Genomic DNA, 23,455 nt, shown 5'->3' with positions numbered 1-23,455 from the left:
ATACCCTTTCGTTTGTTAAGAAAACACTTATTGAGTGCCTACAATGTGCCAGGCACTGTTCTAGGTAATGGGGATACCCTAGGAACAAAATCAGATTAAAATCTCTGCTTTTGTGAAGCTTTTTTTCTAGTAGGGGAAGACAAACAATAATTGCAATATGTATATAAAATATTCAATATACAGTATTTTTAGTACTATTGAGAAAAATTAATCAGAGAAGGGAGGATAGGGAGTTTAGTGAGGTTAGCAATTTTCAATAAGGTTGTCAGGCAAGGCCTCACAGACAGGGTGGTATTTATGTAAAGACCTCAAGTTTGTAAAATTCTTTGAAGTCCTGTGAGGGCTGTGAAGTCCTGGCTTAGGTTTGAAAGACATCATAAAGTGGACAGTTAGGAGAATATATTTAGAATGAATATAGGAGGGTCCAGGAATTGGATTAATGCCTGTGACATTACTAAGGACTATTGTGTTTTGACGTTATACCCTCAAACCTTTGCCATCTAGACATGTACACTCTCCAGGTTATATAATGTACCCTACGCCCTTTCAAATTGTGTTAAAATTTTTGTCTTTTTAAATTCTTCTGTAATCTGAATGTTGGCTAAAACACCCATCAGATCAATCGGTCCATTGTCATAGGACAACTTAAATATCTTTTTTATATATATTCTTGAGCTGCTTCTAGGCACTGACTTCTTAAAATATCAACCAACAGAGGTACTTTGATTTATGAGAAATCCTCTTCCTGGAGGACCCCTTCCCAGTGAGCAACCAACTGGAGGGGTGTTCCTAACACTATATTAGCACTTCTCCAAAGTTAGGCTGTGGTTTCCCACCCAAGGTTAGAATTAGTACAATTGCTTAATAAAAATTATATAAGTTGCTGCAGTCTAAAGTTACTCATTTACAGTTGACCCTGGAACAACACGAGTTTGAACTGCACAGGTCTACTCCTACAGCAGGCTTTTTTCACTAAATACATACTACAGTGTTATACAGTCCCAGGTTGGTTGACTCCTAGAATGCGGAATCATGGTTACTGCAGGCAAACTGTAAAGTTAAATACAGGTTTTCAACTGCCTGGGGTTCAGTGCCCCTAACTCCGGTGTCGTTCAAGGTCACTTGTAATTCTTTAAGGGACTAGAAACAAAAGCACATGCATTTTAAACACAGCTTTATTCAGGTGTATTTTACATATCATAAAATTTACCCATTCCAAGTGTACAATTCAGTGATTTTTAGTTAACTACCAAATGGTACAGCCATCATCATAAATCGATTTTAGAACATTTTCATCACTGCAGTAAGTTTCCTCATGCCCATTTATAGTTAACCCTCAGCCCTAGGAAACTGCTAATCTGTTTCCTGTCTGGATAAATCTGCTTTCTCTGGACATTTCTTATAAATGAGATCATTCAGTATGGAGTCTCTTGTGTCTGACTTACTTAACAATGCTTTTGAGGTTCATGCATGACACAGCATGTGTCAGTAGTTTGTTTCTTTTTATTGCTGAATAATATTCGATTGCATGAGTATGCCACATTCTGCCTATGCAGTCACCCGTTGATGGCCATTGTTTTCCGTTTGGGGCTATTACACATAATGCCACCACAGACGTTCACATGCAAATCTTTGTGTGGACATATGTTCTCGTACACATTGGGTAGATACCTAAGAGCAGAATTGTTGGGTCATATCATAGTTTTATTTTTAGCTTTTGGGGAAACTGCAGACTTTTCCAAAGTGGTTGTACCATTTTACAATCCCACCAACAATGTATGAGGGTTCTTATTTCTCCAAATCCTAAGATTTGTTTATTGTCATCTTATTATAGCTGTTCTAGGAGGTGTGAAATGGTATCTCATTGGGGTTTCAGTTTGCACTTTCCTAGTGACTAATGATGCTGAACATCTTTTCATGTACTGATTAGCCATTTGTGTATCTCCTTGGGTGAAATGTCTGTTCATATATTTAGTTCATTTGTTGAGTTGTTTGTTTTAAGTTGAGTTTATAAGAATGTTTTTTTTTTTAATAAATTCTGGGTACAAGTCCCTTACTGCAAATATTTTCTCCAGGTCAGTTGTTTGACTTTTCATTTTCTTAATGGTGTCTTTTAAAGTATAAATGTTTTGAATTTTTATGAGGTCCAGTTTATTGACTTTTTTCCTTTTATGGATGACGCTTTTGGTGTTATATTTAAGAAATCTTTGCTTTGGGTTTCAAGGATTTGCTCATTTTTTTAAAAATAAATGTTTTATTGTTTTAGCTCTTACATTTACATCTATGACCCATTTTGAGTTAATATTTGAATATGGTGTAAGATGAGTTTCTAAGGCCAACGTTTTGAATATGGATATCCAATTGTCCCAGCACCGTTTGTTGAAAATACATGCATTTTTATTTGGTATAGATTTAGACTTTGTAAATTTAATTTCTACTAAAAAACTTAGTAGTAAATGATTTAGTTTTATATGGCTATAAAAACATGGAAATGGAGGAATGATGAATATTTTGTGTGCCTTCTCTCTTAACTATTATGTTATTTACAGATATTGAAAGTTTAACTTCAGTTGTTGATGTATCAATTTACAGACCAAAGTTAGGTACAGTAAACAAAAATGGAAATAACTAGTTTTCATTTAATAGTACTGGTTTCAAGCTATTTTTAAAAAGCATATGGAAATCCTTCTATTTGTTGATAAATAATTGAAGCCTTATTTAAAATATTCTAAATTGATTTTTCTCCATTGTTCTAGTGTAAGAGTACAAGGAGAGTGCTTATGGAAACAGATTATGTGGGCTGACAGGGTTTAGAAGTAATGCTTTTTATCTACTTAAATTTTTTTCTGTATATTGATTGTTTTGGTTCTTACTCTTTCCAGGGTAAGGTAGAACTTCTGTTTAAGAGCTCTTGTAATTAGACTTGCTCAGTTCTTATCTAAATAATGAACGTGATAGAAATTCTAGAATAGATCTGGTGTTTGTGTTATACACTGGTTGAAAAAAAAATGTTTTTAATATAATGGTAATTATTTGTTTAAAAAGAAGCCTGTATTTTCGAGGTGAGGACTGATAGATTTGGTTTATGAAATAATTACTCTTCATTGGAATTGTACACCATGGGATCCTTTGTAGTCAGAGTAGCCTTTTCTAGTCAACAAGGTCTCATCAAGGCATTACTTTTTCTGTTTTTCAAATACTATGTGCATGGCTCACAGAATTGGCTTTCAAGAAATTAAGTAAATATTTTATTAATTCCCCACTTATTTTTTAGATAACAGGAAAGATAAGCAAATGGAAAAATTTTTATTAATTTTCTTAAACAAGTAATGTTACTTTTTTGAAATGTAAATAGCAAGTCCTAAATGATAAATTAGATTTTGGACAACTGCCTGGTCAGTTGGTGGGCCTCAGAGTTACACCTATGGTGTTTAGGGCCCACACTGGCATTGTTTTTGACTCTCTTGTAGTATCAAGGCCCTAAACAAGACATTTAACCTCTCTGGGCTTTGTTTTCTTCTTCTTCTAAAGCACGGCACTAGAACGTGAAATTTGTGAGGTCTTTTACACCTTATTTTTTAAAGATTTAATTTCAAAAAATGGGAGCGTTTAATTGTTCCTTCCGGCTTAATGGAAATTTGAATTACTGAAGACCAGAGCTGAAATAAAGATGTAATATAAAGCAAAAGAAAAGGGAAACACATTTGTAACACTTTAGTGATAAAAGCTACAACTTGAATCAGTTTTTACTATGTTTACTATATACACATTTGATTTTATTTATTCCCCAGAGTAATCCTGCATTTGATATTATCTCCATTTTACTAATGTAGATATTGAGAATCAGCTACTTTAAGTAATTTGTCCAAGGTCATGGTGCTAGTAAGTGGCAGAAATGGCAAATTCAGGGTTCTCTGATGCAAGTCTGTGGTATATGGAATGGAAAGTAAAAGTGCATAGTGTGATATCTTTTGAGTGTCAAACCTACAAGGATATAATTTTTACATGTCCATAGATATTTATCAAGGATTAAGAAAATAAGATTTAAATGTATTTGTTTTAATCCAAATTTACAGCCAATAACAGTTTTTTTGAAACTCCATATGGATGGTTAAAAATTATATTTTCATATAAATTTTACTCTGGTGCCTTAATCCATTCCATTTTTTACATGATAAATTTACTGAATTCTGACAGTTTTAACCCAAATTTTTAAAAATACCAGGTATTTCAGGGTTCCCCCCCAATTATGAAAATAACCTTGACTAAAGATTACCAGTAACCTTTAGTAAACAGACAAAAGAGAATTTGTAAAAAAATAACTTGATGTCCTAGGAAGAAAGAACATTGGTTTAGGAAGGCATTAGCTGGGGATTTTAATTCCATACCACAGCCAGTTATATGAATTTGGGAAAACCTTTAAACTTCTCTGAGCCTGTTTCCTCCTTTGTAAAATGGCAATAACAACACTTGGCCTACCTGCTTTCTAGAATATTTTTGAGGATTAAATGAGTTGAGGCACTAAAATGGCTTTAAAAAATAAATTGCCGTACAAATAGATGGCACTGTTGTGGAGATGACTAGATACAGGGCCATTGTGAGTGAATCCTGCACCCTGTGTGAGGTGTTAATAAGGGCTTGCTGATTGCAATTCTGATTGCAACATTGAGACAGAGCTTTTATAATCTGCCCTTATTTTTTGGTTGCCTGCATTGGAAAGTTCCCAATGACTAATTCATTTGTGCTATATGATAATTATTAATGTTTATATTTAAAATGCAGTATCCTTTTTGGTTAAGCCATGAAATTTGTTTTTTCACAAATATGGAAAATGAATAAAATAGAAATGAAATGGAAATAACTGAATGTTCATGTAAGTTGATAGCTGAACTGATTTTACTTTTGAAAATATGCAAATTCTAAACAACTGTTAAACAATACTTCCAAATAATGAAGCTATATATATTTTCTGAAATACTAGAACATTAGTGTTGGAATGAAAATCAATTCATCATATCTCTCAAACAATTAAGTAAACAGTGTGCTATTTAGGGTTTTGTTTTTTGGTTTTGCTGATTTATATATTGTTTTTTATGATTTCAACATAGGTAATTTTGTCCTTAGTGCTGCATGGATTTTGTTCATTTTGTGTAATCCATTGACTCTCAAAAGATATTTTTCCATAGGAAACAATGTTATAAATGATGGATAGATTTCAGGTTAAGTCCACAAAGGCAACATGGTATATAGTATAGAGAACACTGGATTTTAGAAGGCCTGGTGTGGAAGTTTGCTGTTATATAAGCCAGCTATGCGGCCTTAAGCCAAAGTCACTTGATCTCTGAAAAAGGAAATAAGACTATATGTTCTTTTATACTGTTAAGAGTAGTACAGAAGAAAATGTAGGTGAAAAGATACAAGTACTTAACTTTTAGGTACTTTATATATACTTGGGTCCTATTATGTGTACTTAAACCTGTAATTTGCTGAACTCTGAGAATAATCTGTGATCTGGTTCTGAGACCAGAATTTATTTGATGATGAGGAGGAAGAGTTTACTATCTCCTGTTTTATTTTTCCCTGGTCTTCTTTCCTATTTCATTTGAATATGTTCATTAATCTAATTCTCTAGACGCTGCTCACTTATCACCATCTTCTGTACACCATGCATATGCATGCAATGCATATATGCAAACATGTAACAGATGTATATTCCAGGTCTCATGGTAGTGATCATAGAACTCTTGGAAGAAGGAGGCAAAGCTGGAAAAGGGAGGAGGATGTGAGCAGCAGTTGGCAGTTTTTATGTGTGGCTTGTTGTCAAGGTTCTACTTACAGTAGAACCAAAATAATACATGCAGTTCATTTTTTGTCGAATTATGGAAAATGCAGACTCTGAGCTAAAAATGCCTTTCTACAAACTTTCTCCTAACATATCTATGTAAATTAGAAAGGATTTTTGTAATTCATCATATACTGAGGAAATTACTTCAATTCTGTGGACTCTTTCCCTTTCCCACGCTGACATAGCACTGCTTTATCTAGGTTTTTTTGTTTTTTGTTTTGCTTGTTTGTTTTTTGTAAGAACATGCCAAAATATTCACTTACCTCCTGGTCCATGTTAGCCTTCCTTAAAGCATTTCGTACTGTTTTGTAATGATAATACTGCCCCATTTATTCTTCTGAGATTCCTGTGGTTTCCTTGATGATAGAGAAAATATTTTATAGAGAAAGCAGTTAATTTTTTGAAGCCAGGTAGATAATTTAATTGGATCTAACGGAAGATCTAATCTCAAATCCTTTAAGAGATAAGGAGAAAGTGGGCACACAAGACCCCTAAAATACTGAATGGGTTATGAAAGTGAGAGCCAATCTCCCTAGTATGTTTATTAGATGCAGATATAAGAGCAAACACTTTGAATCAGGTTGAATAGATTTTTATCTATTATTTAAACCATTGAAATGCATGTGCAAAGCAATGTGTTTATTTTTAAATGTGGTGAACCATTTTATTTTTAGTTTGGTGTTATTAAGGAAAGAATTTGAGGCAGTGCTTATCTCTGCTAATAATAGAAACCTTCACCCCTTCAAGGGAACAGTATTCTTGCTTAAGTGGTGTCTTATGGTTAACAATGTTTGCCTCTGATAAATTTTACTGTATTTCTTTTGGTGGTGCTTTAGTTTTTAAAGTGTTAATAATTCCTTTTTTAATTTGCCCTTAGTTTTTTTAAACAGCCTTTTATATAATCATCAAATCTTGCTGTAATGTCTCTTATCCTGAATGCTTATGTATCAATTTATTAAAATACTTTTTTTAGAATCTTTTTTCTTCATAGTATTTTGTACATTTTACACGCTATTAAAAACACAATGAGCAATATGTTCTCATTTAACATCTTTCAATTTCTAAATTATAAATTAGTTATGTTATCTAGCTATCATAATTGAAAATAATGGAATTAAAATTTTAAATATGCCATAAATTTTTCTAAATTCTTACTTTACTTGATAAATACCGTTAAGTATTAGTTATGTAATTTTTGTTTTTACTGTGTTGGAGCATAACTTGGTACCATATGTATTCCATAATTGACTTCAGTTCTTCCAGACTTAGTTAATGAAATAATAGAATGAATATATATTAAGCATCTACCATGTTTAGTCATATTGGATTTTAAGCAAACTATTTTTTACCAGTGTTAAAAATGTGGCAATGATACTACAACAGATGATTTACTAATTTAAAATAAAGAGGAAAATATTCATCACCGAATTTACTTAAATGATTCTTGTCTCACATTTGAATTCTAAGTCAAATATGATATGATGAATCCACCTTTTACTCAGATTTATACCAGGCCCTCTTAGTGCTCTACTAATTCACAGTTGGATAGTATAACAGTTATACTATATGCTGTAAATTTGCTTTTAGTAAGAAATTTGACTTTGTGTCTTATGGTAGCTTTTCGGATAAGATAAAGAAATGTGCTCTGAATGTCTTATTGCTGATGAACAACTATTCCCAAAGAATTTAGGAGTCATTCTAAAGGGAAATCTTTGTCATTTATTCTATTTAATAAGTATAGTAAGATTTCCTATTTGGGGTAGTACAAAGCTAGATGAGATAATTAATAGATAAATCACAGAATCAGAATTTAAATGTGTATCGACTGCTTGAATTGCTAGGTAGAATTTAATAGGGATAAGTGTCAAATCTAGCACTTGGTTAAAAACAGAAACAAAAAACAGGTGCATAAAAGAGTAGAACAGTTGATAGCAGTTCCTAAGATGTTGAAGTTCTGTCTGACCATGAGTTTTGGAAATATATATTATGAGTGCTTAAGTGTAAAAATTGTTATTGGATAGAAAATAGACATATAGAGGCCATATTAGTTGATAGTTGTAGAGGTAGTATAGTTCTGTACTTCGTATTAAGCTAAATTTTGAAGATTGGGTTTAGTTCTTTGTTCCACAATTTGGAAAAAATCTTAGCCAATTATGTTTCATTCAGAGAATGATCATTATAACTAGGGGAGTTCAAAAAGTATGCCATATGAGGTATGGTAAAGAATATTTTTCATACTATGAGAAAACCTATTTTAAGTGTGATAGCTGTTTTTAGACAACTAAAGTACCATCATCTGGAAAAAGGAGTCCCCATATTCAGTGATGCTTTGGAGGATAGAACTGTGACTATTGAGTGAATATTTTAAGGAGGCAAATTATAATCCAGAATAACGAGGATCTTTCTGTCAAGGAGACTGTCTAGGAATGCTACAACTTATACCACACGTCAATTGTATTTCTGTTATTGACATACTTACTTGGGTACCAGATGGCTACCAAGATTGTTGCCATAAAATTTCTAGTTTGAATGGAAAGTTGGCGTAGATAATCTATAAAGTTCCTTTTAACTTTAATATTCTATTACTGCATATACATTTTTTTCCAGTGTGATTGACTTCCATATCTGGCTATGATTTCTAACTTGCATCTAATCAATTTTCTAGTTACAAACAATTAGAAAATCTGGAGAAAGTTAAAAATCTGAAGGCAGTCAGGACTTGAGTGATCACTATCCCTGGGAGAAGAAAAATGCATTGGAGTGAGTCTGACATTTTATTTGGCTTTTCTCTTTGAGTCATTTGCCAATTTGTAAAAATGGTAACTGTAAGAAGCCAAACAGAGAGCAGTGGCTAAAAGGCACTGCAGAGTTTGAATCCTGGGGAGAACAACAGCTGGAGTTCATAACTTATCAAGGAGGAAAGTCCCAGGTAACCAGTTGGGTTTTGGTTGCAACCCCCTGAAGACTGAAATCCTTAGAATCAGCTTAATCCTAGACTTATTAAGATGATCTGCCTCCTATCTTTATTCTCTGGAGGAAAATAAAATCAGGTGGACCCTCTACAGTTTTTCACACACAGTGTTTAACATTCCAGGAGACAAGGCCAAGACAATAGAAAAAAACCCCTAAGGATTCAGATATTAAAGCTATCAGACATGGACTTTAAAATAACTGTGATTGGAGTTATGTCAGCATCATGGTGGTGTGAGTTGTTCCTTTTTTCTCTGCCCTTCAATTCACATCTAATTGGACATGCATAACCAAAAAAAAAAAAAAAAAGCACTTCTGCATAGCATACCAGGGCACTCAAGAGATCCATCTATCTGTGTACCTGAAAGTGGGTAGATTGGACTGCAGAAGAGGCTGTGGAGTGAGGGAATGGTGGCAGCAGGTCTAACCATGGGCCAGCACAGACCTTTTTGGCCAGAGGAGGTGAGGGTGAAGGTGGTCACTGAGGTCTGCCCAGCTTTGCGTGCTGCAGCTGCAAGAGCTTGTTGCTGTCTCTGAGGAGGGACCTCAGTGACTTGGGGAGGGGAAGGAAAGGGAATTAGGCAGACAAAGAAAACTGAAGGAAAGCATCTCCCGCTGTTGGTCCTGGGATTCTGGCAAGAGGACTGCCCACGGTTGCTGGCTGCCCGTCCCCCCCAGCCCCAAACTTGGGGAGTCCTCTACTAGGATGTGGGCACACCCAAAGTCTGAAGTGCTTAACATACACCTCCCTCACTGTGCCGCCAGCCACCCTCCCCTCTTTCATTTTTCTCTGACAGTTTTTGTTTTGTGTTGTTTTGTTTTTAATGTACCACTCCCAACTCCCAACCTTAGTGATGAGTTGGCACTGGTAAGAGAAATGAAGAACCTGTGCTATAGCGCCACCTTCTGGAAAACAAAAGAAAGTCTTCTAATTACCAACCTACTGAACTGTTAGGAGCAAAGTAAACAAAGCCTTGCCTAAATAAAGAAAGGTGTTGCTACTTCAAATGTGGCAGCAAAGGCTCTTTTCATCAAACACCATGGAAAAAATCATTGTAATATGGTATCACAAAAAGAAAATGACAGTTTTCCAACAACCAAACCCAAGGACATGGAATACTGTGATCTAACTGATAAAGAGTTGAAATTAGCTGTTATGAGGAAATTCAATGAGCTACAGGAAAACTTAGGCAATACAGTGATCTCAGGAATAAAATTAACAAACAGAAGGAGTACTTTACCAAAGAGATTGAAATTCTAAAAAGGAACCAAACAGAAATTCTGTAGCTGAAGAACTCAATAAGTGGGATGAAGAATTAGAATGCAATGGAAATAGAGCAGATCAGATGGAAGAAGGAATTAGTGAGCTCAAGGACAGGAATATAGAGATGATTGAGGTGGCAGAGGAGAGAGAAATAAGATTTTTTAAAAGTGAAGAAACTCTGCAAGAACTCTTGGACTTCATTTGACTAGCCAAAAGAAGAAGAGAGAGAAAAGGGAGCAGAGGGTGTATTAAAGAAATAATATCTGAGAACTTCCCAGACCCAGAGAAGGAACTGGATATACAAGTCCACAAAGCTAATAGAACCACTAATTATTTTAACACAAAAAGACATTCTGCAAGACAGATTATATTAAAACTGTCAAAGGTCACTGATAACTTTAAAAGGCAGCAAGGAAAAATAGTAGCCTACAAGATTACCCTCATTAGGCTATCAGCAGATTTCTTAGGAGAAACTCTTATAGGCCAGGAGAGAGTGGAATGACATATTCAAAATATTGAAAGATAAAAGCTGCCAACCAAGAATATTCAGTTTGGCAAAATGATCCTTCATATATGAAAGAGAAATAAAGGCTTTCCCAGACAAACAAAAGCTGAGGCAGTTCACCACCACTAGACCTGCCCTACAGGAAATGTTGAAAAGAGCTCTTCAAGCGGAAATGAAAGATGAAAGTACGCAAAGCTCTGATTAAGATGATAGAAAACTAACCTTTTTTAGAATTGTATGTTAAACTCTTAATTAGAGTATAAAGTTTAAAGGAAAAGAACTGTAGCTGCCACAACTTGTAATCACCGCATAAAAAGATAATTTGTGATGTCAAAAACGTAAAAGAGGAAGAGTAAAAGAATGGAACCTTCATAGGCAATTGAAGATAAATTGCTATCAGCAGAAAAAGGACTATTTTATCTATGAAATGTTTCATGTAAATTTCATGGTACCCACAAAGCAAAAATCCAGAATGGAGATTGAAACATTAAAAGAAAAGGGGAGGGACTTCCCTGGCAATCCAGTGGTAAAGAATCTGCCTTCCAATGCAGGGGATGCAGGTTCAATCCCTGGTCGGGAAACTAAGATCCCACATGCTGTGAGGCAACTAAGCCCACGTGCCACAACTATTGAGCTCATGCGCCTCAACGAGAGAGCCTGCGTGCCACAAACTACAGAGCCCACTCTCTCTGGAGCCCACGTGCCACAACTACAGAGCTCAGGTGCCCTGGAGCCCATGCGCCACAACTAGAGAGAAGCCCAGGAGCTGCAACTAGAGAGAAACCCTAGCAGACCGTGCACCATAATAAAAAGATCCTGTATGCCTCAACAGAGATCCTGTGTGCTGCAACTAAGATCCAATGCAGCCCAAAAAAACAAGGAAAATAAATATTTTTTAAAAAATGGGAGACTGAGCAAATCACCATGAAAAATCACCAACTTATAAAGGTAGACAGAAACAGAAGGAAAAAGAAACAGTGGAGAGAGAAAAATAACAGAAGATAAAAATAAAATGGCAGTAGTAAATTCTTACATATCAGATAATCACCCTAAAGGTAAATGGATTGAACTCACCAATCCAAAGGCACGGTGTGGCTGGATGGATTAAAGAAAAAAAAGACCCAATTATATGTGACCTACAGGAGACTCTTTAGCTCTGAAGACACACAAAGGCTCAAAGTGAAAGGATGGATGATGATATTCCAAGTAAATGGCAACCCAAAGAAGGTGGGCATAGCCATACTTATATCAGACAAAATAGACTTCAAGTCAAAAAGTGTAAGACGAGACAAGGTCACTGTGTAATGATAAAGGGGCCAGTATATCAAGAAGATGTAACAATCATAAATATATATGCTCCTAACATGCAAGCACCAAAATGTATTAAGCGAATAATAACAGATCTTAAGGGAGAAATAAACAATAATACAATAATTGTAGGGGACTTCAGTATTCTACTGTCAGCAGTGGATCATACAAACAAATTCAACAAAGAAATGTTGGAATTGAATCATACTTTAAAACAAATGGACATGTACAGAACATTCTATCCAACAGCAACAGAATACACATTCTTCTCAAGTGCACATGGAACATTCTCCAGGATAGATCATATGATAGGCTACAGAACAAATCTTAGCACATCTAAGATTGAAATCATACCATCTTCTCTGATCACAATGGTATGAATCTAGAAATCAACAACAAGAAGATAGTGAGAAGATCTAAAAATATATGAAAACTAAACAACACATTTATAAGAAACCATTGGGTCAAAGAAGAAATCAAAAGGGAAATAAAAAGTCTTGAGACAAATGAAAATGGAAATACAGTATATCAAATATTTTGGGAAAGCAGCAAAAGCAGTTCTGAGAGGAAAGTTTATAGCAATATATACATATATTAAGAAATTAGATCTCAAATAAACAACCTAACTTCATACCTCAAGGAATTAAAAAAAAAGAGCAAATTAAGCCCAAAGTTAGTAGAAGGAAGGAAATAATAAAGATCAGAAAGGAAAACAATGAAATAGAGACTAGTAAAACAATAGAAAGGATCAATGGAACTGAGAGCTGGTTCTTTGAAAAGATAAACAAAATTGACAAACCTTTAGCTAGACTAAGAAAAAAAAGAAATAAGACTCGAGTAAAATTAGAAGTGAAAGAGGAGACATTACAAATGACTATAGAAATATAGAATCATAAGAGACCGTTATGAACAGTTATATGTCAACAGATTACATAACCTAGAAGAAATTGATGCACTTTTAGAAACACAGAACCTACCAAGACTGAATCAGTACTGGAATCCTAGCTAGAGCAGTTAGGCAAGACAAAGGAATAAAAGGCATCCAAATTGGGAAGGAAGAAGTAAAATTATCACTTTTTGCTGATGATATGATCTTACATAAAAAAATCCTAGAGTCAGTCAAGAAACTGTTGGAATTAATCAACAATTTCAGTAAAGTGGCAGGATACAAAATCAACATACAGAAGTCAATTACATTTCTTTTCACTAATGATGAAGCATCTGAAATAAAGAAATAAAGGAGACTATCCCAGTCACGAAAACATCAAAAACAATAAATGCTTAGGAATAAACTTATCCAAGGAAATGAAAGATCTATACAGTGAAAACTATGAGCCTTTGCTGAAAGAAAGCGAAGACACAAACAAATGGAAATACATCTTGTGTTTATGGGTTGGAAGAATTAATAGTGTTAAAATGGCCGTACTATACAAAGCCATCTGCAAATTCCATATAGTCACCATCAAAATGCCAAAGGCATTCTTCACAGAAATAGAAGAAAAAAAGCTTAAAGTTTATGTGGACCCACAAAAGACTCTGAATAGCCAAAGAAATCCTGAGGAAAAAATAAAGCTGAAGGTATCATACTTAGGAATTTTAATCAAAACAATATTTTACTGGCATAAAAATAAGCACATTGACCAATGAAACAGAATAGAGAGCCCAGAATTAAATTCCAGCATGTATTGTCAACTAATTTTCAACAGGGAGCCAAGAATACCCAGTGGGGAAAGGATAGTCTCTTCAATAAATGATGCTGAGAAAACTGAAGAAACGCATGCAGGACAATGAAATTGGAACCCTCTTTCACAAAAATTAACCCGAAATGGATCAAAGACTTAAAAGACCTGATATTATAAAACTCCTAGAAGAAAATGTAGGGAAGAAGCTCATTGATTTTGGTTTTGGCAATGATTTTTGGACGTGATGCCAAAAGCACAAGCAACAAAAGCAAAAATCAACAAATGGGACTACATCAAACCCAATAGCTTCTGCACAGCAAAAGAAACAGTTAACAAAATGAGGTAACAGATTTGAAAAAATGTTCATAAGATGTTCTCACTCCAGATGAACAATAGAATCTTCCAGAAGCACCCCCAAAGCTTCTTAAATCATCTGTAGGTTTATAGAATGGGAGAAAAGTTTTGCAAACCATATATGGGATAATGGGTTAATATCCAAAATATATAAAGAATGCAGTCTCCTTATTAAGAAAACAATTCAGTGAAAAAATGGGCAGAAGAACTAAATAGACATTGTTCCAAAGAGGACATGAAAATGGACAACAGACATGAAAAGATGCTCAACATTGCTAATCATCAGGGAAATGCAAATCAAAACCACAATGAAATATCACTTCACACCTGTTATAATGGCTGTCATCAAGAAGACAAGAGACAACAGGTGCTGGTGAAGATGTGGTGAAAATGGAACCTTTATACATGTTAGTGGGAATGTAAATTGGTCCAACCACTATGGAAAATGATATGGAGGTTCCTCAAAACATTAAAAATGGATCTACCATATGATCCAGCAATTCCTCTTCTAGGTATATTCCCAAAGGGAAAGAGAACAGGATTTTAACGAGATATATGCAATCCCATTTTTATTACAGCATTATTCACCATAGCAAAAATATGGAAACAGCCCAAATGCTCATCAACAGATGAATGACTGAAAAATTGTGGTACATGTACACAATGAAATATTATTCAGCCATGGGAGAGGAGGATATCCTCCAATTTGTGACAGTATGGATGGACCTTGAGCGCATTATGCTAAGTGAGATAAGTCAGAGAAAGACAAGTATTGTATCATGTCATTTATATGTGGAATATAAAAAGTTAAACCTGTAAAAAACAGAGTAAAGTGGTTGTTACCAGAGGATTGGAAAGGGGGATAAGAGTGATGGTATTTAAGGGTACAAACTTGTAATGAATAGTAAAATAAGCCATAGAGATCTAATTCACATTATAATTAATATAGACAATGATACTCTGTATAATGTGATAAATATTGCTATGTTGAAAAACATATTACAGCATGTAAATGTATCAAAGTAACATGCTTTACATCTTAAATTTACACAATATTGCATGTCAAATTTATTCAATTAAAAAATAATTGTGATTAATATGTTCAAGGTGGAGAATTTTAGCAGAGAACGGGAATCGATAAAAATAACCAAAGGAAAACTCAGTGCACCCCTTGTGCAGGGCTTAGAAGCTGCATGCGTTGGCTGTTATTTGATGTGGTTACTGTTTGAGACTTATGAATGCTGGAGTAGATTGTATCCATCTACAACCTAGTCTCCCTGTGTGATTGATTAAGGGTCTGGGAAGCAGCCACTGATATTTTAAGGACTCCTGATAAAGATGTGTTTGATTTTGCCATGCTGATACACTGTTTCCAGTCCTAAGTTCTTCCAAAAAGCTAAGTCTTAAGATTACTACCTGTTGTGTCCTGTGAGTATGAATGTCATTTTGAACCCAAGACCATTGATGATCATGCAGAGTAGGCACTTTCACAGTTCCAGAAAAGGAAGGGAGAGGGAGTGGGGCAGAAGCAATATCTGAAGAGATAATGGGAGAGAGTTTTCCAAAATTGATAAACACATCAAGCCACAGATTCAGAAGATACATGAACCCTAAGCAGAATAAATATAAGAAAACCATTCCTAGGCGCACATCATTGGAAAACTGCTCAAAACTGTTTTTTTGGTTTTGTTTGGTTTTGTTTTTGCTTGAGACTCTCCTATACTGGAGTGGACTTCATCTGTCTATGCAGAGATGGGGGAAAATGTTCAGAGAAAATCTTAAAGTAGCCAAAGGATAAAAAAAGGCATATTGTTTTCCAAGAAACAAAAATAAGCAGACTTTCTCAACAAAAACAATGAAAGCAAGGAAGTGGTGGAATGATATCTTCAGAGAGGTGAAAGAAACAAACTGCCAACCTATAATTTTGTACCCAACAAAAATATTCTTCAAAAATAAAGGCACAATACATTTTCAGGTAAGCATAAACTGAGAGAATATGTCTCCAGCAGACCTACAGTAAAGGGAACACCAAAGGGAATTCTTCAGGCAGAAAACTAGGTGATGCTTTCCCAGATGGAAGCAAGAGTACAAGAAGAAATGAAGACCATTGGAAAGGGTAAATATGTGGGTAACTAAATAGATATTCACTATGTAAAGTAATAACATCTTGCGAGATTTTGAATACATGTAGGACTAAAATACAACAACAGAAAAAGTAGGAGAGGAAGCATAGAGTTAAAGTGTTCTAAAGTCCGTACATTGTCTAGGAAATGGTGAAAACATTATATTAGATTCTATTAATGTCCAAGATGACTGTTGTAATCTCTAGGGTAACCACTAAAATGAACACTTGGAGAGACCTCTAAATTATTCCACAATTCTACTTTCAGGAGAAATTCTATGGAACATAAAATGATATTCAGTAAATATATTCAAAAACAAAAATTACTCAGGTAGGGGCAGTTGATGGGCATAGAAGGGGAGATGTTTGAAGACAGGAAAAGGAAGGAGAGTGAACAAGAGGGAGACAAAGCATGTAGAATAAGAGAAACACAGAAAGAGAATAGACACATAAGGACCAGAGTTGGAAAGACAAGAGAGGGGATGATTTAAGAAGCTTTGGGAGTGTTTCCAGAAGATTCTGTTGTTCATCTGGAGTGAGAAACATCTATGAACATTTTTTCAAATCTGTTATCTCTGACCTGAATGCTAATACTTTCTCCAGCAGTTTTAAATAATCTATACCAGAAAACTTTTTCCCTGACTCTATGTAAATGATTCATCTTAGATGATTCTGTAAAAAGTAAGTTGATTCTCCTATGGAATTCTTGATTGACTTAAGTTTTAAAGAAGTACTTTAAAATTATAGTCCAAGCCAGTATAAACACAGGTTTTAAAAATAAAGCAGAATGCAGCATATCATGTAATCAGTTCTCAAAGAAGGTAGCTTTAGAACAAGTCTTTGCTAAAAAAGTCACATCCTCAGGCCCTTCCTGATCTGTTTAAATTAGTTTTCCCACCTTCACCCCAGTCATTCTTGTTATTCCCAGTACTCTGCTTGATTTTCATTTTTTTATCATTCTATCACCATTATTATATGTTCATTTATTGTTTATATTCTCCTCCAGAATACAAGTTCCATTTATACCTGCATTTTCAGCATTTGGAGCAATGGCTAGTACACATTAGACCCTCAGAAGATATTTGTTGATTGAATGAATGAACAAATGAATGTTCAGGCCAACAGGGAGTAAAAACAACTAAGAGAAGAAGGTCTTCAATGATATGTGAGTTTGTTCTCTCAGTAAAAATCTAGTGCATGTTGCATATTGTATTATGGGATTATTTCAGTCTGCATTTTATTTTCTTGAAATTAGGCAGTTCTTAAAGAACATCTTTCATATATCTGATCCATAGCAAAGGCCACAGCCCTACCCCAGCCTGCATTTGAGCTGAACATAGCAATTCTTCTTCCTTGATTTTTCTCACTGCATCCCTTTACTGTGCCCTAATTTCTCAGCTGAAATGCTGGACATAAAAGGATAAACATGCAAGTAAGCACTCTTGACGTGTTATAATCAAGAGAGCCTGGTTATTGGGAGGCAAAGTAATGTGAGTTTTGAGCTTGTGTGTTGGAGGCAGATAAACCTTGCTCCTCATTGTTCTCTAATTCTGGTTTCTTCATCTGTAAACTAGGGGTAATGTTTACTTTTAGGGTTCTGGGGAATAAATAAGATTTGTATATAAGGTGCCCATTGTACTTTTTTAATCAGTGGTATAACAAAACAGGAAGTCTTTTGCTTCCTGTTCATAACTGTCCTTTAGAGAATTTTAAGGGACTTTCAAGGAAAGGAAATTTGAAGAAAAGCAATGAGACTGTTTTGTTTCACCATGGGCAAAGAAGAAAGGAGGCTTGTGTTATTTTGGCAGGAGTCTGTTGAAGGTAGGGGTCAGAACATGTGTGCATCAGATGACACTCCTGACTCCCAGAATGAAGGCTCTTGATACAAATGAGTAAGGGTGGCTGGTGCCACACAAGGCCCTGCTTGCTGACACATGGTGTCCCTTGGCTTGTAATAGTCTAGGTATGGATATAGTGTCATCCAAACATTCTTCGTTAACGTTTTAAATTATTGTACCATGTATGTAAAGCGGTACATACATTCTAAGTGATTTCTTACATAAATCCTCAATGAATTTTCACAGACTGAACATAGACATATAACCACTACTTAAAGGCACAAAAAATGACCAGTATCACACAAGCCCCCCACCTTTGTCCCATTTTAGTTAACGTTTCCATCTTCCACCCCCACCAAAGGTCACCACTATCCATGGATTATAAATAGTTTCATCTATTTTTGAACTTCATAGGAATATAATCATATTTCTCTCATTTATTTAACTTGAGATTATGTTTGTGAGATTTACCCACGTCATTGCATGTAGTTGTAATTCATTCATTCTCATTGCTGTATAGTATTACATTAAGACTATACCATTATTTATACATAATGTATAACAATAATATAATAATTCAAATTATTATACATATTATACTGTTCGTAGCCTTTACAGAAGAATGACATTTTGACAGTTCTTTGAGCCTCAAAGATAAATAGATTATAATTTAGACCTAAAATACACAATAGTTTATTTTTTGATTGTTCTTTTATTAGATTTTAATAAAGGATTTCTATTAAATTAGATTTTAATAAAATATTTTAATAAATCTTAATTAGATTTAATTGTTTCTTTGCTTTATTAGATATATTACTGTTCTAACTTATGATATTAAAATTGAATGAAGTATTTTAAATGAATTAATATGGAATAATATATAGGAAGAGAAGTGTTCCAAGTTATTTTTCATAAAATTATAAGGTCCGTGCTTGTGGTAAAAAATGCTAGACTTCATTGGGAATGATACTGGACATTAGAAAAATTATAGTCTTTGTGCAAAACAATCATGTATTTACAACTCCATAATACAGCCATAAGAAGTCCTGCATCTTGTGTATGAAGAAAAGCTGGAAAGCATCCAGAAAATGACAACTAAAATCAAGAGGCTAGAGTGACTTAAAAGATTTATACCCTTAAAAGATGAAGTGTGGAATGATCCTTGGGGATATAATTACAAAAATCTTAGAATTGGAAGGGGAATTAGGCTTGATCTAGTCCAACCTGTTAGTTAATGCAGGAATTTACCTTATGGTGATCTTGACAAATGGCTGAGCTCCCTCTATTTGAATATTGGATGGTGCGTGCTGCTGGGTTTTAATTCCAGCCCTGCTACTTCATAGCCGAACGACTGTGGGCAAATTCTTAACTTCTCTGTGCCTCATTTTCTTGGCTTACCGCTTACTGCCAACCCTGGCAATAGAAAAAGACTACAGGGGACCTGACCTCCAGCCCCCTCCCATCTAGTATTGAGAGATGAACTGAAAAATCAATAAATGTTAGCGTTACACATCCTGTGAAAAGAAAGATACTCAGGGTACAGTAGTAACATTAAAAAATTTTAATGTTTTAATTTTCAGTATAGGCTTGAGTGGTGAAAAAGGAGGTGAGAGGGGCTTCGTAGAGCAGAGGACTCTGTTGAAAGAATTTGTATTGATTATTCCCAGTTTTGCTCCTAGAACAATATAAAACAGTTTTATTCTTTCTTCTGTATAACAACTCTTCACCTTATCAAATGTAAAATTCTAAAAGGATAGATTGGGTAAGTATAGATTTTTCAATCGCTTTAGAGAGTATTTTGTGTAATTTGAATAGAGTTTGGGAAAAACAAAATGGACCACTAATGAGTGATAATTTTGTAGAATCCTTTAATCCAAGAAATTGTATGGGCTATAAATATAGTTTATTTCCATTAGTTAATGGATGGTAGTTCAGCAAAATGGGAAATTTGAAATAAGTTCAAACATTTTGCATTTTAAAGTATTCTGAATAGGGTATTATTGAGATTCAGCTGTGAATGACAAGAATTTTCAAAATAAGAATAGCTTAAACAAGATAGTATTTTACTCTCTTGTAACAGTCTGAGCAGGTAGTTCCAGGCTTCAGGATGGAGGAAGGGATGAAGAAGCTGCTGCTAGAGACATTTCTGCTCGCATGTCATTGGCCAGAACATAGGTCACATGGCCATACCTAGTTACAAGAGATATTAGGATGCAGTCTCTACTCTGGGTAGACATGTGCTCAGGTGTAATTTGGGAATCACATGTCTGGGAAGGAAGGCTGGAATAGATATTGGGGGACACCTAGCAGTGTGACAGAACTAATTTGTTCACTGCTTACATCCCAAGTGCCTATTAACTGCACTTGGTATGGAATACACCATAGTAGGCATTCATTAAATAGTTGTTCCATGTTCTTTATTGCTCCTGTCAAAAGAGGTACTGATCTGGATATTTACTTATATACATGATAAATTATGGCAAATTTGTCTATCATTGGTTTTTAAAAATGTTTTGTTTCTCATCTATGTTCTCCCTTCACAAATAAGGTATCCCTAACAGTTTTCAGACAGATTTGCTACCATACAGAATCGATTTTAGCTCCTTTATTGCTCATGTTTCTTCTCCCTGCTAAAACTTGGAGACCTATTAAATCTCTCTTGACATGTGTCTTTGATCAACACAGTCCTGGCATGTAAATGGTGCTCAGTAAATGTTTTTAGATTGAATAAATGAATGTTAGTTAAACATTAATGAATGCAAGCCTTTTTTTCCCTGTTACTTCCGTAAAAAGGTTATAGCTGTAATACACAAAAAGAAATTCTTGGTGTTAAATCTGTTTATATTACAAGATTTTTAGGAATGTTCATTCGGCTTTCAGGTAGGATGTGATTATGAGACAACTATCTGGATTTAATTAATTATAGCTAAGTACTAATTCACTTAATAAGTTATTAGGTAATAGAGGGCTTCCCTGGTGGCGCAGTGGTTGAGAATCTGCCTGCCGATGCAGGGGACACGGGTTCGAGCCCTGGTCTGGGAAGATCCCACATGCCGTGGAGCAACTAGGCCTGTGAGCCACAACTACTGAGCCTGCGCATCTGGAGCCTGTGCTCCACAGCAAGAGAGGCCGCGATAGTGAGAGGCCCATGCGCCGCGATGAAGAGTGGCCCCCGCTTGCCACAACTAGAGAAAGCCCTCACACAGAAACGAAGACCCAACACAGCCATAAATAAATTTTTAAAAAGAATTATTAAATAAAAAATAAGTTATTAGGTAATAGAGGCTAGTATATTTCAGCAAAAAGAGGGGGTGTTCTTAATGCATTTGAATCTTTTGACCTCAGATAACCAATTAGCTTATCATTGTGCTTAAGTGTTTCAAGGGATGATGCCATTTCTTTTTTTTTTAAATTTTATTGGAGTATAATTGATTTACAATGTTGTGTTAGTTTCAGGTGTATAGTACAGTGATTCAGTTATACATATACATATGTTCATTCTTTTTCAGATTCCTTTCTCATATAGGTTATCACAGAATATTGAGTAGAGTTCCCTGTGCTATATAGTAGGTCCTTGTTGGTTATCTATATATAGTAGTGTGTGTATGTGTATGTTAATCCCAAGCTCCTGATTTATCCCTTCCCCCGATGTTTCCCCTTTGTAAACCATAAGTTTGTTTCTGATATCTGTCTTTTTCTGTTTTGTACATAAGTTCATTTGTGTCATTTTTAAAAAAAATTAGATTCCACAGATGAGTGAAATCATATGAAATTTGTCTTTGTCTGTCTGACTTACTTCACTTTGTATGATAATCTCTGGGTCCATCCATGTTGCTGCAAATGGCATTATTTTGTTCTTCTTTGTGGCTGAGTAACATTCCGTTGTATACATGTACCACATCTTTATCCATTCCTCTGTCGATGGACATTTAGTTTGCTTCCATGTCTTGGCTATTGTAAATAGTGCTGCAATGAACACTGGGGTGCACGTATCTTTTTGAATTATGTTTTCTCCAGATATATGCCTAGGAGTGGGAATTGCTGGATCATATGGTAGTTCTATTTTTGTTTTTTAAGGAACCTCCATACTGTTCTCCACAGTGGTTGTACCAATTTACGTTTCTACCAACAGTGTAAGAGGGTTCCCTTTTCTCCACACCCTCACCAGCATTTATTGTTTGTAGACTTTTTGATGATGGCCATTCTGACCGGTGTGAGGTGATACCTCATTGTAGTTGTGATTTGCATTTCTCTGATAATTAGTGATGTTGAGCATCTTTTCATGTGCTTTTTGTCCATCTGTATGTCTTCTTTGGAGAAATGTCTATTTAGATCTTCCGCCCATTTTTTGATTTTTTTTTTTTTCATTTTTGAGCTGCATGAGCTGTTTGTGTATTTTGGAGATTAATCCCTTGTCAATCACATCATTTGCCAATATTTTCTCCCATTCCGTGGGTTGTCTTTTCATTTTGTTTATGGTTTCCTTTGCTGTGCAGAAGATTTTAAGTTTAATTAGGTCCCATTTGCTTATTTTTGTTTTTATTTTCATTACTGTATGTCATGGTTCAAAGAAGATTTTGCTGCAATCTGTATCAATGAGTGTTCTGCCTATGTTTTTCTCGTAAGAGTTTTATAGTGTCCGGCCTTACATTTAGGTCTTTGATCCATTTTGAGTTTATTTTTGTGTATGGTGTTAGGGAATGTTCTAATTTCATTCTTTTACTTGTAGCTGTCCAGTTTTCCCAGCACCACTTATTGAAGAGACTGGCTTTTCTCCACTGTGTATTCTTGCCTCGTTTGTCATAGATTAATTGACCATAGGTGCATGGGTTTATTTCTGGGTTTTCTATCCTGTTCCATTGATCTATATTTATGTTTTTTTGCCAGTACCATACTGTTTTGATTACTATAGCTTTGTAAAATAGTCTGAAGTCAGGGGGCCTGATTCTTCTATCTCCTTTTTCTTTCTCAGGATTGCTTTGGCTATTTAGGGCCTTTTGTGTTTCCATACAAATTTTAAAAAATTGGGGGCTTGTTCTGTGAAAATTGCCATTGGTAATTTAATAGGGATTGCACTGAATCTGTAGATTGCCTTGGGTAGTGTAGTCATTTTGACAATATTGATTCTTCCAATTCAGGAACATGGTATATCTTTCCATCTGTTTGTGTCATCTTTGATTTCTTTCATCAGCATCTTATAGTTTCCAGAGTACAGGTCTTTTGTCTCCTTAGGTAGGTTTATTCCTAGATATTTTATTCTTTTTGATGCAATGGTATATGGGATTGTTTCCTTAATTTTTCTTTCTGATCTTTTGTTCTTAATGTATAGGAATGCAACAGATTTCTGTGTATTAATTTCATATACTGCAACTTTACTGAATTCCTTGAGGAGCTCTAGTAGTTTTCTGGTAGCATTTTTAGGATTTTCTATGTATAGTATCATGTCATCTGCAAACAATGACAGTTTTACTTCTTCTTTTCCAATTTGTATTCCTTTTATTTCTCTTTCGTCTCTGATTGCCATGGCTAGGACTTCCAAAACTATGTTAAATAATAGTGGTGAGAGG

At 34.9% G+C, this 23,455-nt stretch overlaps 1 protein-coding gene across 5 annotated transcripts in view; it reads left to right on the top strand.

Annotated features, from left to right (window-relative positions):
- PRKAA2 (protein kinase AMP-activated catalytic subunit alpha 2) overlaps positions 1 to 23,455 on the top strand; it is a 65,707-nt gene that overhangs the window by 1,467 nt on the left and 40,785 nt on the right. For 2 of the 5 annotated variants that reach the window (XM_082415055.1, XM_082415054.1), the window contains exon 2: positions 17,057 to 17,215. The exons of the other annotated variants lie outside the window; for them this stretch is intronic. Coding sequence is in view for 1 of the 2 variants with exons in the window: in XM_082415054.1 (XP_082271180.1) it covers positions 17,209 to 17,215 (7 nt within the window). In the remaining variant the exon portion in view is untranslated. The remainder of the gene's footprint in view (positions 1 to 17,056; positions 17,216 to 23,455) is intronic. 5 annotated transcript variants of the gene reach the window in all.

The sequence above is a fragment of the Balaenoptera physalus genome (assembly GCF_965194825.1).
Source record: "Balaenoptera physalus genome assembly, chromosome: 1".
NCBI lineage: Eukaryota > Metazoa > Chordata > Mammalia > Artiodactyla > Balaenopteridae > Balaenoptera > Balaenoptera physalus.
The sequence above is the reverse complement of the archived record's forward strand: the minus strand, read 5'-3'. Positions and strand labels throughout refer to the sequence as shown.